This window comes from Marmota monax, unplaced genomic scaffold (assembly GCF_021218885.2).
Source record: "Marmota monax isolate L192 unplaced genomic scaffold, Marmota_monax_Labrador192_F-V1.1 WCK01_AAM20220418_F8-fsc00069, whole genome shotgun sequence".
Classification (NCBI taxonomy): Eukaryota; Metazoa; Chordata; class Mammalia; order Rodentia; family Sciuridae; genus Marmota; species Marmota monax.
In genome coordinates, this window is record NW_026695243.1 from 1,093,353 (window position 1) to 1,111,414 (window position 18,062).

Here is an 18,062-nt window from a genome sequence, read left to right on the forward strand (position 1 = left end):
GAAACTGAGCTTTAACTATATTTGGAAAGCCTAATTCTCTTGCTTCTTTTCCCTTCATTTTATTGCTATTTCACTTTTTCACCAAATAGATCCTAATGTTAATATTATGCTCTGCACCATCAACCACTTTAGTTCTGTTTTCTTTTGCTTTCCCTTTTATGAGTTATTCCAAAAGAACATGTTCCAGAGAATTTATGTTTTCCTATAATCATGGCCATTGTATTATATTTTAAGATTTCTCCCTTTTATTTGCCTCAGAAAGCACTTGATATTTTTCCTTACTTTCTCAAGCAATTGATTTTGATTTAATGCTCAGGAAAAAAAACTTTTTGTAGAATGAACTGATACTTAGTGCTGTACTTGGGAGTGCTGATGGCTTTGATCCAACACTTGGACTTTACTTCTGGTTTTTACCAACTTTGAAGACAAAAGTATAAACGTTGAAAGAGAATGAGAATAGTGCAAAAGGTGGTAGCTTCTGGCTCTCCTCCATCAGGGAGCCCTGCTTAATTTTTGTAGACTGGATATGATGGGAAAAATATGTTGTAGATGGACATAATACCTTTATTTTATTTATTTATTTTTATGTGGTCCTGAGGATTGAACCCAATGTCTCATATGTGCTAGGCAAGTGCTCTATCACTAAGCCACAACCCTAGCCTAAAGATACGATTTTTTTAAATAAAATGGTTGAATTTTATTTTCCATCAAAAAAAATCTTTACATAGGGAATTCAAAATACAGAATCTATTTCCTGTTGTGAAAGATCATTCAAATTTAATTATAGAGTAAGCTGTTGGAACTGACCACTAGTGAAGCATTAAAGATAAGTTATGAAAATACAGGACTGATTGTTTAATTTGGAAATATGATTCTTGAATGCCTACTGTAGTATAAACTCTATGCTCCTATGAAGGAGGAATTCTGCTTTTCAAAGGAGGAAATTAAAGCTTAGAGTAGTAAAATAAATAAATACATACATACCTTGATCATGGTCATGTTTTTAGAAAGTACTAGAATTAAACTAATAAGAATTCTTCCCAGGATCCCTTGATGGGCCCTAGAGCTCAGTCATTCTCTAGCTGCATGATTTAGGGGACTCACTCGGAGTCCACCATTCCTCAGCTTCCTCATCCGTAAAATGTAAGGTGTTGACCAGGGGTCATGTGTTCTAAAGCCAGCCTGTGTAGCTTTAACATTCTATGAGCCTAAGGAGGGTGTGGACATGATTAGAAGGATTGGTTGCTTATGAACCAACCACAGTTATTGAATAAACACCTCCCTACCAGGCCAAGGTAGGAAGGGGAGGGAAAAAGTTAAAAAAAAAAAAAGGCTGATGAAAAGGCTATAAAAACTGTGTGTATCCAAAGATTTGTCCTACTAGGCAGCTGCGACTTCAACCACAGCTTCTGTTATCTAAGAGGACTCTTTATCAAACCGTAAGTAAAAGAACTTCCTTTGAATACCTGGATAGCAAGAGTGAATAAGGGGTTAATGATAGCCCTGAGCCCTGGGGGGAAGGACTGCTTGCCTTTGTTTATAGGAAAAGCCTGGTGGTGGCCTGGTAGGCGATGCTGAGATCACAGTGTGCTCTCACAGCACACTCATTGCACCTTTCCTCAAGTGGCCAATTTGTCTAGATTGATTGCCAGTGACCTTGTTACCTGTATGGGGCACTTGTGAGTCTGTGGTCTGGGAAAAATACTTGAACACTTCTATTTTAATGGAGTGTAGTCAGTATTGAGGGTCCAGTTCATTTCCACTTTCTTTTCATTACAACTACTTATTTCAGTGAGTTTTATTTACATATGTATTGCCTTATGTCATTTTCTACATTCTCTTCCCACATGTACTGATTCTAGCACTGAAGTTTCTTTGTGACCAAAATGAGCCCTTGGAGTGTTTTGCTCTTTGCCTTCACCCACGGCATAAAAGAAGAAACAGCAGGGTTGGAAACTTCACTGATCATAGTCATTCTGTGGTTGTGGATGTTCAAGCCCTCCACTCACTTAATGCTTTTTGTCACATTTCTTTTCAACACCAGCCAATGTGAAGATCCTGATTTATTTTAGTACATTTGCTCTACTCCCTGAAAAATAGGCATGTTATGAGAATATGTTATCTTTTCCCACAAACTTCTCTTTAAACAGTTACCTAGGGCTCTAGTTGCCAGTTGAGATGCAGCAGTGGCTTCAGTTCTGTAGCTGTGGTATTTATCACTTTAGCCAATGCAAATCTGGGGAACACCCAGGTTAGGATTAGAGGTACTAGGACAGGGAATGGTGTAGTTGCTGGAAATCTGAGAGTTCCTTTGGTTTAGATACCAGTTTAATAGAAAGAGCAACACTTGAGTCTCTTTCTGGGCTGTTCCATGTGTTCAAAGGCACCAGGGATCAGGTGCCATCTCACTGCACTTGTCTCTCTGGCACTGGGGAGGGTAACAAAGTTGAGGGCATCTTCATGCATCCATACATGAGAGTGCTGCTCTCGTGCCTAGCAATCATAAGCTTGCAATGAATGACAGTCCCCTGCTCCATGTTCATCTTAGAAACCCGTCTGCTTGTACAGAAGCAAATAGACTCACTGCTGTTTTATAATTCTCTGGGAGTTAAATATCCATGTTTTACAGATCACAACTTCACAGAACCTCTTTAGGAAGACAGAAAGAACCACACTGTAGGATGCCATAGACTATTTGAATGAAAAAGGACTAGAAACCAGATTCTAAATCATAAGCCAGTAGGCTGGGACTTGCAATCCAAGAACATCACAATTTAGAAGGGGCATCAGACAGACATAGTGGGCCTGGGCCTCATTTTCCAGTCCTCATCTCTAAAGGGTTATATTGATGCAAATATTTCTCTAAGGTCGGTCTTCTGTAGTTACTCTCTGTTCTTATATGTTAATATTCACAAGTTTCAGCCAGATTTGTGTGTGTATAAATATATACATACCTGCTCATTAAGAAATCAAACATTACAAAAGAAATATAAAGTGAAATATGATGCTATCCCCATCCCCCAGAGGTAACACCAGAATGTTACTCTTTGCATATGTAGACCTACAAATAGTATGTGAATATACTTCTTTTAATTAATAGGGTGATAATATACATTGCATATTTCTCTGAAAAATGCTTTTTCCCACTTAATGTGAACTACTTCTCATCACACTTTTAAAAAACAATTGATGTGAGACCTCGGTCAGAGGCTTAGGGGCACAGAAATAATTGATTCTCATTACCCATTCCAGGCTAGCCTCCTGTCTTCTGGCAGTGAACATTGGCCTGTGACCTGTTTTATGATTAACAGAGAGGCAACGTTTGTGCTGATGTGGTACAGACCTTTAATCCCTCTGTATAAGTTTAACTTCCTGCAAACAGTATGAGTTGGACTTGACTTTTTTTCTGCTATTTGGTTGTCAGCAAACCCAGAATGGGGAAAACAACTTGGTAGTAAATAGAAACATGGAGGGCCTTTAGATGATGATTTTTTTAAAGTTCAAAACAGATAAATAGTGGCACCTTTCACTTTCATAATGCTTTATAAAGCACCTTCATGTTTATTATGCAATTTGACAAATACATTTTGAGCAACTATGGTGAGCAGGGTACTCATAGGTTGCATTGAGTCACTTGGCAATAAGATGACCAAAGCAGATATTATCACCATTTAATTCATAGTAAACTAAGAGAAGTTACTGACTTGCCCAAGTCCCAGCTAGGAATGGTAGAGCAGAACTGGTCCTTGAGCACAGGTCTGTCTGACTTATAAACCCCAGATTGCAAGGTGAATGTGTCAGACCCTTATGAATTTGAATTGCTATGTCTGTGGGGTGATGATTCACAGTCTAAGGTGTTCTGGACATTAGGAACCATCCCAAGGCCAATTCCTTTCCCTTCCTCACTCTTTCCCTTGAATAGATGGGAGTGCTATCTCTTTTTCCAACTTTGTGCCTTATTGGGTATTGGTCCTTGGGATTAAAACTCTCTTATTATTTCCTATTTCTCATTATTTCCTAGTCTATTAAGTGAAAGAAGGAAAAGCCCAACTGCTTTCTGGGATTATTGTGAGGAATAAATTATATGTCAACCAATTAGCAGAATGATTGGCAATAAATGGTAATTTTTAATTGTTATTGTGCTATTTTTTTCCTTTCACTTCATAAGGAAACATTTTTTTTTCTTTTTGGCAATTATCAACTCCTTTGTGCAAATAATTAAACCGAGAAGGAAAAATTGCACCTTGGTCTGAAGGTTACCATGGCACCAGAAATCCACAGAACAGACAGCTAGTCCATTGCTGAAGTTCCCTCTACTTGTCAGGGTTTAGTGGGTCCCTGATGAGCTGGTTCAGCCTCAGAATCAGTGACCTCTAGGTCTCCTGGAAAGCACCCTATTTAGGATCGCCATGAACACTTGGCATCCTACTTTCATTCATTATGACTATTTGGAACTACTTAGGCAAAGGGGGAAAAAACAGAACTTATTTGTTTATCCATCTGTGGAAATGGACCAGAATGGTCAGAGGAGTCTGCAAAGCTTATCTGCGCAGACCATCTTGGTCACAAACCTATCTGAGCACCCACATTTTGTGCACAACTCTCTTGTACTCTTTTTCCAGGCCTGTCACCATGGCCCACCGATTTCCTGCCCTCACTGCAGAACAGAAGAAGGAGCTCTCTGATATTGCCCAGCGCATCGTTGCCAATGGAAAGGGCATCCTGGCTGCAGATGAATCTGTAGGTGAGTGTGAGAAATGGTCACATCATACAACAGCATAATCTTGTTTCCACTCTTAGCAACTTTATAATCATTTTCCTTTCTCTGTGAGAAAGTAAAGGTTTAAGGTTTACATAAATGTGAGAGGGAGCAGAAGATTCATTGAGCATAAATCTTTTGAGACCTGTAGCTCCAGCAGGTAGATTCTGGAAAACCAAGGTGAGAAACTCAAGCCCTCCATCTTAAGGCCCTTGCTGGGAGTCATTTAAATCTAGCCTGTAGCAAGGCCAGGAACTCAGTAACCAGAGGGAGATCAGATATGCAGGTGTCTGCTGCTAGTAAGAAGGTAGTTTTAAAGTCAGCTTGGTTAAGAGTCTGCAGGGTGGAATGTGCATTTGTACTGGGGCAGGGCTCATGGATAAGGGAACCCCAGGATGGCACAGGGGAGAGTTATGGCAGCCTTGAACAGCTTAATCCAAAATGACAGAAGATAAAATTAAGAGTCTTCCCCATTTCTTCTTCCACTGCAAATACATTCAGCGAGCTTGAAGACTGGATCAGGGGAGGGGTAGGGAGGTCAAAAGGCCTTCCATGTCCACCTGAACCCAATGATGGATTCCAACCTGACCCTTACATGCCCAGCCCATACAGCTACCAACTAGCAACTTTCCCCTGGGAGTCAAAAATCCAGGCAGAAACTTTGAAGATCAGAATTTAAAAAGAGAGTCTTGCTTTCCATCCTGGTAAGGATCACTGAGTATGGAGAGGGGCCACAGGAAAGCCCTGGCTTGCTCCTTATGCTGCCTTCTGCCCAATCCCCTCAGGCACCATGGGAAACCGCCTGCAGAGGATCAAGGTGGAAAACACGGAGGAGAACCGCAGGCAGTTCCGTGAAATCCTCTTCACGGTGGACAGTTCCATCAACCAAAGCATCGGGGGAGTGATCCTTTTCCACGAGACCCTCTACCAGAAGGACAGCCAGGGAAAGCTGTTCAGAAACATCCTCAAGGAAAAGGGCATCGTCGTGGGCATCAAGGTGAATATCTCCATTCACACCTCACTCCTGTCAGGAGACAAGCTCCCCGCATGCTGGGCGGGGCGGGGCCAACACCTCGAATTCTCAGCACCTCGTTTCTCACCTTTCCATCATGATTTTCTTCCCATGGAGAATCAGATCCTCTCCTAGACTTTTCTGCCAGTGCCCTTGTCTTTCAATTGCTTTTTCTACAAGGTACTTAATCTCTCTGAATCTCTATTTCCTCATTTCTCAAAATGGGAGTATTCATACCTAACACATAAAGTTCTTGTAAGGATGAAATGAGTTTTTAAAATAGTTCCTATCACATAACTGTTTGATTAATGGCCCTATTTTTATTAAAGTGCCTACTGTTCTATCTTCTAAGTAGGTTTTCTATTACTGCATGAATTTCTCCAGTGAAAATTAGCATTCATTCATTGGATGCTTAGAATTCCAAGCACTCATTTAACCCTCTGGGCAACCCCTGGAAATAGACTCATTTATTATCCTTATTTTAGAGATGAGGTGAAAAAACTGAACCACATGGGTAACATCATTTGCCCATATTCAGGCTATCTATAAAGAGTTTGTGGATTTAGCATCTGCTATTTTGATGCTTAGAGAAGAGGCTGCTTCCTTTATCTCTACCTCCTGGCCAAATGCAGGGCCTGGGAGGTGCAAGTGTTCAATAAATGTCAGGATTGACATTCTCAGTCTGTTCCTTCTAGGTAACTTCCCTTCTTCAGTAGACTGAACTGGGTCTGTCCCCCAAACCCATTCCTGCTGTACACCTTCCCTATTTACTCCTTAGCTTGTGAAAGATGAGAACAGAACCAGAAGTCTTGCTTTATCGTTTGCTGACATTCAACACCTGCTAGTTACTTGTTAATTATTTGTATCCACAGTTAGACCAAGGAGGTGCTCCCCTTGCAGGAACAAACAAAGAAACCTCCATTCAAGGTAAGGACATTACTTACCAATTTGAATCATCTTCATAGAGACTAGAAATGAAGATGATTAAAGAAAGAAGCAAGGAAAAATGAAATATGAATATTATTCTAATTTTAGAGCCATTCACACCTGGCTTTTCAAAAAAATATTTATTTTTTAGTTTTAGGTGGACACAATATCTTTATTTTATTTTTATGTGGTGTTGAGGATCGAGCCCAGCGACCCATGCATGCCAGGCAAGCGAGTTACCGCTTGAGCCACATCCCCAGCCCAACACACCTGGCTTTTAATACCAGTTCCTCCATTTAATATCTGGGTGACCTTGGGCCAGTCATTGAAATGCTCTGAGCTTCAGTTCTCTTACCTTAAAAATGGGATAACAACATCTACTTTGCAGAGTAGTCATGGGGATTATATCAGACAGTGTACACCAAGTGGTCACCACAATGTATTGCATACTCTACCTGGAACTATTATTTTTAAAAAGAAATTCAGCAGTAATAGAGAGGAAAGTCCCCAAGTTTTGAGATCAGACACACCTGGGTTTGAATCCTTGTTCCATCATAGGCTACATAGATAATTTTTCAAGGTACTTTACTGCCAAGTAGATAATTCTTAACCTCAGCCTTGGATTAGTTAAGCAGAATTTGAATCCCAGCTGTTACTTTTCAGCTGTTCAAACTGTACGGTAAAGTGACTTAACCACTTGGAGCCTCAGTTTCCACATTTGTAAAATGAATATAATATGAACTATTAGTTACCTCTATTCTACTTGTGGAGTGTCCAGGATCTACATTAAAAAAAATGTTCATTAGTTCTATGTCTTGTGGCCCAGTATTGTGATTAAAGCTTATTTGCCTGGGTGTTGCCAGTCCTCAAGCTCTGTGGCTTGAAAGCTAAGCCAAGAGAGAACTTGACTTTGTCAGTGGTCCCACGGATCAGGTACAGAGGTTCAAAAAAGCTGTTCTCTCTTTTGTGACTTGCAGGGCTCGATGGCCTCTCAGAGCGCTGTGCTCAGTACAAGAAAGATGGTGCTGACTTTGGGAAGTGGCGTGCTGTGCTGAGGATTGCTGACCAGTGCCCCTCCAGTCTTGCTATTCAAGAAAATGCCAATGCCCTGGCCCGCTACGCTAGCATCTGTCAGCAGGTGCTCTGCCTTCCCTGGGCTAAGAAACAGTAGGATAGACCTTTCATAGATTCTCTCTTTTCAATTTTACTATAACCACAAGTTGTTCCTCCTCTTCCCTTACTATATGCTAGTGGTATTTTTTGCTACTTTTGTTATAGCCAAGTGTATAGGGAAAGATTTGGTCCCATAAGCTGGTAGAAACCCCATTAAGCAAGAAGCTCAAAGGCCAGTGCCATCAACTTCTGCTCTCTGCCAAAGCTCCATAAACCAATTCTAAAAACAGTAATGTTCTTGAGGCCAGAGTACTTGCTTATTTTTGGTTCATAATGCCAAGATATGACCCACTTAGATATGTAGCAAGGGGGTCATAGTTCAAATCTAGTCCCAATCTAAATAATTTTATGGAGGATGGTGGCTTGATGCTAAAGTTTTTAGCCAACACATGCTGAAGTGTTTCCAGGGCAAATTAAGTTTGATTTGCTTCTGTGAGTACTGTGTTGGGGTTACTAAAGTTTCAGGCACCTGAAAATTCCCAGTTAGAAAACTCTGTACACTCTGCTTGAATGCCTCAATTAACTTATACCAGAGGCATCTTTCTTAGTAATTTAAACTTGACTGCCCTAAAAGGATGGCAAGTAGGTTCTGGGGTAGCTAGAATAATCTCTGGAATAGGATACAGAAATTAATGGTTTGTATTTATTTTTTAACCCTATTCCTGAAAAAGTTTTCTATAACTTCACAGCTCTTTTTTACCTAAGCCACAAATTCTCACTAGATACTCCATAAGTTTCCTTTCACCCACTTTAATTCACGTATATGGTGGATTTTGTTTATACCAATTGAATCTGTTGAATCTACTCCTCAGGAAGGGATCAATCACAGTGTACACAGCTTCACTTTTGACCACCCACAACTCCATTTTCCTTTTTAGAATGGACTGGTACCCATTGTTGAGCCAGAGGTAATTCCTGATGGAGACCATGACCTGGAACACTGCCAGTATGTGACGGAGAAGGTAGGTCTTAAATATATAGATCCCAAATCCAGTGAAAAATCTTGTTTTTAAGTAACTGCTGTTATTTACATATAACAGCTGTTATATTTGAAATAGCCTTTTGTTCAAAATCATTGTGTAACATGGAGAAGGTGAGGAGGTGCTTGTCAGTACTTCCCTTTTTTGGTACATGGAAGAAGAAAAGATTTGCACACTAAGACTTGGGTTGGAGAATCCTCTTTCCCACTATGGATCTTGGTTGGGCAAGACATATTATCTATTTTGGATTTCCATTGTGTGTACACTAATAAATTTTTAAATAAGGCCAGCATGATAAAATGTTTTTAGAAAGCATGTTGTTCACATTCGACTTTCTAAGTTAGTCATAGTAGTTCTGAAAGAAGGTGATTTTTCTCATACACCAAGAAAGTAGAAGACATATTGTCATATGAACTTGATTTTTCCCCTTCCAAAATTATGTGGACTGAAATGACATTTGAAAACACTTCTGTCTAAACTTGGTTTTTAAGGGAATGAAGAGGGGAGGCCAGTTTAGATGTTTTCAACTAGTTTTATCAAGACACTCTCATTAAAGGATGATATTGACCAAGGGCATAATGGGAAGAGTGAGTGAAAGGTCCCAAGGACGTAAACTCATGCCATAGTTCACACAGTGGCACCACTGAAGTAGAGATGGTGAGCATGGTTGTGCTTGGTGGCTACAGTTTGCAGTGCATTGCAAAGATGAGGCCTGGAGGCTGATTCAGAAGCTCTTGCCAGGCAAGACATGGGAATTCCTCCATCCTGCATCCTTGCACTATAGAAGCGCTGAAGTAGGGGACTCTAAAATTGACTTTGGTTCACCTGTTTGGTCTCCTTGTCCTGAAGGTCCTGGCTGCAGTCTACAAGGCCCTGAATGACCATCATGTTTACCTAGAGGGCACCCTGCTAAAGCCCAACATGGTGACTGCTGGACATGCCTGCACCAAGAAGTATACACCAGAGCAAGTGGCTATGGCCACCGTCACGGCTCTCCACCGCACTGTTCCTGCAGCTGTTCCTGGTAAGATCTTCTTTCTTCTCTAATTCAAGGTCTCAGCCCTCAAACTTTGAAAGAATGCCACAAGCATTTGTTGTGCCATCTGCTTCTACCCTTGAAACAGACCTCCAGTCTCACAGGCAGCCAGCACGTCCCCTCCTGCTGTATGATATCAAGCATCCTATGTCAGTCCAATGACTCACATCCATTTATTTCCTCAATATTTCAGTGCCCCATTTTATTTATTAAATTCTTTTTCTGCCTAGCCATCTAGTTTCAGCAAAGGCAAACTGATTTCCCTGACCCAGTCCCATACAAGTCAAGCAGAGAAAAGATGGAGATAGTAGGTTATGTACCTTAAGCAGAATATATAAGCTGGATCTGATACAGTAGAGTCATGGCTTCTTTCCTGCAGGCATCTGCTTTTTGTCTGGTGGCATGAGTGAAGAGGATGCTACTCTTAATCTTAATGCCATCAACCTTTGCCCACTGCCAAAGCCCTGGAAACTGAGTTTCTCCTATGGACGGGCCCTGCAGGCCAGTGCATTGGATGCCTGGAATGGCAAGGCTGCAAACAAGAAGGCAACCCAGGAGGCCTTCATGAAGCGGGCCCTGGTAAGATGCTTCTACCTCTTATCTACCTGATTAAGTTGATATTAGAGGCCTGATGTTCTTGCAATGGTGAAGCATCATTTTCTCCAGGCAATGGAGGTTTCTATATACAGTGCCTCATAGGTATTTGAAAATGTGGCATGAGAGCTCAGTAGGAAGATTGGGGCTAGAAAGAGTTCTGAATTATTCATGCTGGTAGTAGCACTGATGACAGTAGATTGAAGGTTCTTTGTTTTCAAAGAGGCACTTCAGAGGGAAGAAAATAAGAGAACCAAAGTCTGAATTTGAGTCAACTTTCATTTTGGGAAGATGAACAAGAGAAGCCACCAAGAAAATCAGTGATTATATAATAGGATGAACCAAGGATTCTGGGAACAAACTAAAAGAGTTTTAAGGGGTCAGTAACTACATGCTGCAGAGAGGTTCAAAACAAAGACTGAGGAAAGGCACCGAGATTGGCATTTAGGAGCACATCAGTGACCCTCAACATTTTCAGTAGAGAAAGAAAGGGGAAAGGTGCCTCTTCAAGAAGTTTGTCTAGAAAAGACCAGGAAAAGTGATCAGGAGAAATGAGACCAAATAAGACAGAGACAGAGATAGAGATAGAGATAAAGAGAGAAAGAAAGAGAGGGAGAAGAGGAGAGGAGAGGAGAGGAGAGGAGGGGAGAGTAGGGGAGGGGAGGGGAGGGGAGGGGAGGGAGGAAAACAAAAGAAAAGAAAGTTAACTAGTAACCATTACTTTAAAAATACTCTCTATGAGTCAAGTACTGAAGTGAACATACATAACCACTGTTCTCAGGCAGCTTAGAGTTTAGTGACATAGGAGAGAGGTTGGCTTTGTGAAATGTAAAGCAAAAGGAGTATGAGGATAGGTAAACATTAGGTAATGGGAATAACTGAGAGAAGAAGGACTTACAGAATATGTATTAAATATGGATGGCATCATTGGTCTCAGACAAAAAGGAGAGACAAAAAAGAAGAGAGAACAGGTTTGGATTCAGCTTGGTAGAGTTGAGATGGAGCATTTGATCACTCATTGAACTTGCTGAAAATGGGAAAGAAATTAGATTTCATTCCCGACACTGGGGAAGGTTAGAAGCTGCTGAAGCAATCTGCTAGGAAATTGACCAGACATTACAGCCAGACATAGCCAAACATCAAATAAGGTACACATGCAACTGAAATGAGAGTGAGTTTGTAGTACATTAGCTTAGTTCCTAATTTTTCCTAATGATATTCTAAGGCCTGCAGGGAGATTCAGACAAACTTGAATGGGAAGTAGCGGGATAAAAGAGTAAGTTTAGTAGAGAGAGAGGAGTGCCTCATTTTAGTGATAGATAGACTCATTTCCTTGTTAACCATAAAGGAGGCTGGGCAAGGAATCAAGTTAGTCAGAAGTTTGGTAAGGAGGCCCTAAAGGAAAGGAAGCCCCCACCCACACCATAAAAAGTTGAAAAACATCTCTGGGACTGGAAGGAAACATAAAAGCACCTTGATGATGGAAGGCAGGGAATGGATGTGCTGGCATGTGGCTGATGGGATGGGGAGGTGGTTCTCACAGGATGAGGGATTATGAAAAGTATGGAATGAGAAGTGTCATCCACACAGAGCAAGAGAAGTTGAGTTTATCACCCAAGATGGTGGTTCTCAAGCTTGACTGTGCATCCCAATGGCCTGAGGGCTGGCTGAAATGCAGGCTGCTGGGCCCCATATACTGAATTTCTAACTTAGTAGGTATGGGGTGAAGCCAGTGTGTCCATTTCTAATAGAATCCTAAATGATGCTGATAGTCCATGAAAGACTCTTGGAGAACCAATGATGTAAGATATCCAAATCTTGGAGAGTCCTGGAGAGAACAGACAATAGCAACAATGACTGACAGAAGAAATGGCACCAAATATTATTATAAAAGTTTTGTTATTCTGAATTTACCTTTAATTGGAATGTACACAGGCAATCAAATGATAATATGATAACAATTATATCAAACTTACATATTCTTGTGGATAAATATAGGTAGAACACAGAAAAAGATGTAAACACTTCTTTTTTGATTATAGTATACTATACTAGTGAGAAGTTTCTCAACTTCAATTTCTAGTACTGTCATTGCAGTATGATTGATTCTATGAAGAAACTTTCCCAGGAACTGACACAAACCTCAGCTTACCAAAGAAATGATCAGAAAACTGGGTCAAAAAGGAAGATAATAGGAAAAAAAGGAGGGGGGTTATATCACCTTCAATATTTAGCAGTAGCATTGCAAGGAGAAAAAAAAAATCCAGCTGAAGGTGTAGCTCGTGTCCAGTGAGTGGTCACTCCCAGTGTTGCATTTTCTCTAACTCAGTGTCCTCTCCTATGCTTGTGTTTTAGGCTAACTCCCAGGCAGCTAAAGGACAGTATGTTCACACAGGCTCCTCTGGTGCTGCTTCTACCCAGTCACTCTTCACTGCCTGTTATACCTACTAGGCCCTGATGCCCACCAGCTTGGCTCCAGCTCTTCTAGGTGTCTGGGTAGGAGAGTCGACAAGGAACAATCTTTCAATCAATCCTGGAAATTAGACAAAATTAGATTGGAAACTTCTGGAAAAACAATATGTGCTAAATTTCAGACACAGGGGAGAAACTAACTCAGTTGTTAAAATATAAATATGAATATCAAAGATCTGATGACTGTCACACAATAGTTTCCTTACACTTCCAGCTCCCCAGGCTCAAGAGTATTCATCCAAGAAAAGAACAGTCTTTAAAAGAAAACCAGTTCTCCTTCCAAATAACAACTACAGAGTAAAACATCTCAAAAGCTAAAGGGAAAGTAGATCTTATGAAAAACCTTACCACTGGAAGGTTATGAAGGAGACAACTGCAACCTAAAAATAAATAAAATGTTCTGTAACTCTTCTGTTGGTATTGGGTTTGATTTTCTGCTGTTGTTGACAGGCTCAGTTTATTTCATTGTCTTTGACTCTTCTAGACATGACTGGCATTAATGGTCAGGGGCCTCAGCTTTGGCTACTCATTGGAGTCAAATGGTAGATGCTCAGGATACACCTTAGCCCAATTAAATCAGAAACTCTAGATGTGGACTCCTCAAATTATCACATTTTTTAAAAGCTCTCTTGGTGATTTGAATGTGCAGCTAAGTTTGAGAATGTTGTAAAATTAAAGCCATGCACAGTATGAAGCCAACTAAAATGCAAAATGATTTCCAGTAACTTGGGATAGATGTGACTTTGATGCTTGGAACATTCCTCTTCAAGTGCCCAGGTTGGTGACACAGGACTACATTTCCCTCTGCATGGTCAACCACATTCCCTAGTTTTGCAGTAAATAATATTCATGTAATTAGAATTTGTTGACTTTCAATGCTCAGGATTAATCTATAGAGAAAGCATGTGAGAAAAATCATACTTATAAAAGAGAATTTGAACATTATATCTTTGGACAATACTGAAATAATTTAACTGACAGAGGGTGGGACATATAAGGGTATAAAGAAGTAGAGGACAGCAAAAGGAGTCAGGAATATTATGTAAAACTGATGGGTTAAGAAATGGTGCTGTAAGTCTATCTAGGTGATAAAGGAAATAACATAAATCACCAAAATTCACATATGTATAATTAAAATATAGAAGAGGGAAGAAAACTTAATTCCTTACCTTGAACAGTACAAAGATGAAAGATAGTGCTTTGAGTAAATAAATTTAAAAATAGAGCCATAAACATACTATCTAGACTAAAAAAGACAGAATTGGTCCAAAGAGGCTTGAGGAGAAAGACCTGGGAATAAGGTAAAGGAAAAATGACTTTTTCTTACTTTATACCCTCTATAACATTTGACTATTTATTGCCATATACTTGTCATTAGTTTTTTCTTAAAAAAAGTATTTACTTAAGCAATTCAGTCCTTCCTCAGAGGTCATTTAGCCAAGAGTTTCATTTGACACACGAGAATACCAAACCCAGAGCAGTTAAATTACATGCCAAGGGTCACACAGTTAAAATTTTTATCCAGATACAACTAAACCTGTTCTGTAAAGACACTTCTTAGATTCCCATTTAGTGGTTGAGCATGGATTTCTAACCAATGTTGAGTTCTTTATATCTTAGGCTAAGATATAAATATGGATTATGTTTCACTGGGAATGAAGATTTATATAATACATTTTCTGTAGCTCCCATCTGAAATTCTTGCCCACTAAAGGACTACAGTTACTTTGAAATCTCAATTCCAGTAATTTCCTATATTCAGGGTAATATGAAGACAAGTGTTATGAAGCTTCAGATTTCAAAGATCAACTCTGTGATCACTAAATACATTGGTGGCTTCCTAGCTTTACCTACTTTGTCAGATTTATTCTAGGGGTGACTGAACACATACCAAAAATAAAACCTGGTACTAGATATAGAAAGGAATCAGTAGAAGTTTCATCTTTAGGGCATCTTCATACCAAATGAGCTCACATAGCTCAGCAAGACACACACAAGCTGTTGATGATGAGGGGTGGGTTACTGGGGAGGAGAGTCTAATCAGATGGTTGGATGTAACAAAGCAGGAGATGGCATATGGATTAGCTATCACAGGATGATACAAGGAAGGAGAACTGCCTTTGTGCAAGAAAACATTTTGATAAGTCACTAGAATATGATACTTTGAGGGTACGAATATCAAAAGCTAAGGCCACAAAAAAAATGACTAAATGCCAAAAGGAACAAAAACAGGAAACTGTTTTTGCTCTAAAGAGGGAGAAGGAGAGAAAGGACAGAATGGGCAGAGAAATGAGGGAAGAAAGGCGTGGGAAGCCATTCTCACATGTGACTGGGCAACTCCCGGTTTGGGTCTGAGGCGCTCTGGCTAACTTTGTCGGAGCTTTCCCAGCCCTCTCCTGATGAGAGAGCCCGTCCATGTGGGGGTGTGACTGACCACTGACCCTGGGGGCCAATCACTGACCCTGACCTTGGAGTGTGGCCCCCCTCAACCTTCATTGGATGGAATTCTCCCCTGAATTTCTTGTTCCCCAATAAAAGGCTACTCCCTGGTGTGCTTGCTCTCTCTCTCTCCTGCTAGCCCTGAGTAATCCTTGCTGCCCTACCGGGCGGTTAGAGGTGGGAACCAGAGAGGGGAGCCGTCTCGGACCTGGTCATAGAAAAAGGTAACTGAGTCTGTATGTTTTATTTCGATCTCGCTAGCTAACTTTTATGCCAAGAACCTTATTAATGAAACCAGTGCGCTGGTCGCATGATGGAGAAAGGGAGAAAAGAAAAAGAAGGAAAAGGAGACAGGAAGATGTTAGGGCAATATGTAATTAAGGGGTCATGACTAAAGGACTTTGAATAAGAGAAACTCGTAATACCAAAGACATTTGTCTTCTTGAGATGAAAAGCTTAGTTTTACATATGAGTCTGCATTATGCAAGATACTGAGATGAGTTGTTAACAATTCATAATGTGAATGAATTCAGCAGAAACAGAAGCTAACTGTGACAGAATATGGACCTAAGAAACTTACAGAAATCTTGGGGCAGGCTTTAGGCAAAGTAAGAATGGGTCCATTTGATTTAGCCCTCTCAGGGAAAACACACCTACTGACATACAGATGTCACTCATAGCAACAGAGGAAATGGCTCCAGTGTGCTAAGGAAGTTGTCCAGAGTCACATAACCAGTTAGTGAGACTTGGGCCAGTGTGATGTGTAAAGGCCTCTTGGAAGGGTGTTCTCATGATAGTTCAAAGCAGAAGTTCTGGAGTTAGCCTAAATGCAAATGCTGGCTCTGCCATTTATTAGCTTTGTGACCTTAGGCAAACAACCTTCCTATGGTTCAGTTTCTTAATCTCCAAAATAACTAAAAGTATATTTTCACATTTTATTGAGAAAGTAAATGAGTCAATAACACATCTCAGTAATAGGTTCACATCTCTTATGATATCCAAAAAGCTCTGAAAACCAAAAGTTTGCAGGGAATTATTCAGTGGCAAAATCTGACACGAGTCTATCCATTATTATTCCACTTGATGTGATGCAGAATATTAGTGTGATTGATAGTAGGTGCTGCCTGAGACCCTGCAGAGAGGGTTATAAAAAATTCTGATTTCCAAAACACGTATAGTCTCAAGGTTTTTTGGATAATGAATTGTAAACCTTTCCTTAGTACAATATCTGCCACACTTCGAGAACAGCAGATAAACTGCCCATGTTCAATAGACCCTGGGGGGCTCCTGCAATGTTACCAAGTCCCTAAGTCCATATCTAGAAAGGATGAATTAAGAGACAGTAGTAATGTAAAGCTCAACACAGCCAGTCATAGCTCTTTCCATTACTCAAAAATGATTTTCTGGCTGCAACACATTCTGTCCTAGGCTTCTTGAAATAGTGTAACCACTCAGTACTGGATATCAAATATACATAAATATACATAGAAATCAGTCAACAAATATTCACTCAGCTCCTACTATATGTTCAGTGCTATAAAGATACTGCATGGTCCTTACAAGCTCACTATTGAGATGAGGAAGATAAGGATACAGTTAAGAAACAAAGTGGCATACCATAATGTGCTAAATTACCGTGACACAGTCTAGCTGCCAAGATCCAAAGGGAAGGTATTCTTTATAGGGGCAAGATAATGAGCTGCAGGCAGTTGATTACAGGTTATATGATCTTGGTAAAGTCTCTTCGAGCCTCAGTTTCTATATCTGTAAAACTGTGGTTTTGAGGGCTAGCATAGTTAATGTACAATGCCCCATACATAAGTAGTGAATAAATACTAGTTATATTTTTTCTTGTCAGCCAGCTCTTGAACAACAGTCGCTTAAGTGGGAATGAATGTGAACTGTGTGTCCTGACTAGAGTACAGACTATATCTGTTGAGGGAATTGCAGATCATTCCAGAATGTTGAGGCCAAGTGCAATGGCATTGGAGGTGGTGGGTTGGTAAAGGATATTTTGAAAACTTTTGAAGTGATGAGAAATAGAGAACTATGGATGATTTTTAAGGAAAAAAATGACACATGAGTATTCCTGAAAATTACTTTCAGAAAGTAGTGGATCAGGAGGAAAATAAGAGCCAGGTAAATGTCTTTAACAATCCATCAAGGGCCTGGACTGTCTGTGGTGGGGTGGGTGAGTAGACACGGCATCTTCAGACTGGGGAAAACAATTAACTCTCCTTATGTAGCAGTCATTTGCCACCCTAATAAAGTCTCTGCACCCTGATAGACAAAACACTAGGGACAAATAAAAGCTCAAGAGGCTGGGGTTGTGGCTCAGTGGTAGAGCACTTGCCTCACATGGATGAAGCACTGAGTTTGATCCTCAGCACTACATATAAATAAATGAATAAAATAAAGGTTCATCAACACTAAGAAAACAAAACGAACAAAAAAAGAATTAACCTAACTTTAAAAAATAAATCAATAAAAGCTCAAAGTTCATCTTTACAGTTTTCAAAAAGGGACTCAACTACACGTACAGCCCTTTGAATACTGTGGCACATGAAAAATAGGGCATGTTCTAAACATAGCACAAATTCTGGCAGTTTAAGACAGTCAGGGCTAGGCTGTAGCTTAAGGTCTCAGGTGTCAAGAGAGATCCATGCTGCC

The 18,062-nt window shown here is 40.3% G+C and overlaps 2 protein-coding genes across 17 annotated transcripts in view; one reads left to right on the forward strand and one right to left on the reverse strand.

The window, feature by feature from the left end:
- The window catches only part of Znf189 (zinc finger protein 189), a 55,446-nt gene that overhangs the window by 22,447 nt on the left and 14,937 nt on the right, over window positions 1–18,062 (reverse strand). For 4 of the 16 annotated variants that reach the window (XR_006854580.2, XR_009226430.1, XR_009226429.1 and 1 more), the window contains exon 1: window positions 985–1,188. The gene's annotated coding sequence lies outside the window, so the exon portion shown is untranslated. Of the gene's footprint in view, window positions 1–984 lie in introns of those variants that run through there. The other 12 variants (XR_009226438.1, XR_009226439.1, XR_006854582.1 and 9 more) reach the window with 8 other exon arrangements.
- On the forward strand, window positions 1,285–13,365 carry Aldob (aldolase, fructose-bisphosphate B). The gene is made up of 9 exons (XM_046457200.2): window positions 1,285–1,439; window positions 4,623–4,744; window positions 5,545–5,756; window positions 6,644–6,698; window positions 7,676–7,836; window positions 8,750–8,833; window positions 9,701–9,875; window positions 10,267–10,466; window positions 12,837–13,365. Exons 2-9 carry the CDS (start codon window positions 4,633–4,635, stop codon window positions 12,930–12,932), a joined length of 1,095 nt encoding a protein of 364 aa, XP_046313156.1. The 5' UTR covers window positions 1,285–1,439; window positions 4,623–4,632; the 3' UTR covers window positions 12,933–13,365.

Bases quoted from the DNA above. Each gene is read 5' to 3' on its own strand.
- Aldob (XM_046457200.2), top strand. From the start codon at position 4,633: ATGGCCCACCGATTTCCTGCCCTCACTGCAGAACAGAAGAAGGAGCTC. The intron at 5,757-6,643 runs GTGAATATCTCC...TTGTATCCACAG, and splicing joins GCATCGTCGTGGGCATCAAG to TTAGACCAAGGAGGTGCTCC. The intron at 7,837-8,749 runs GTGCTCTGCCTT...TTTCCTTTTTAG, and splicing joins ACGCTAGCATCTGTCAGCAG to AATGGACTGGTACCCATTGT.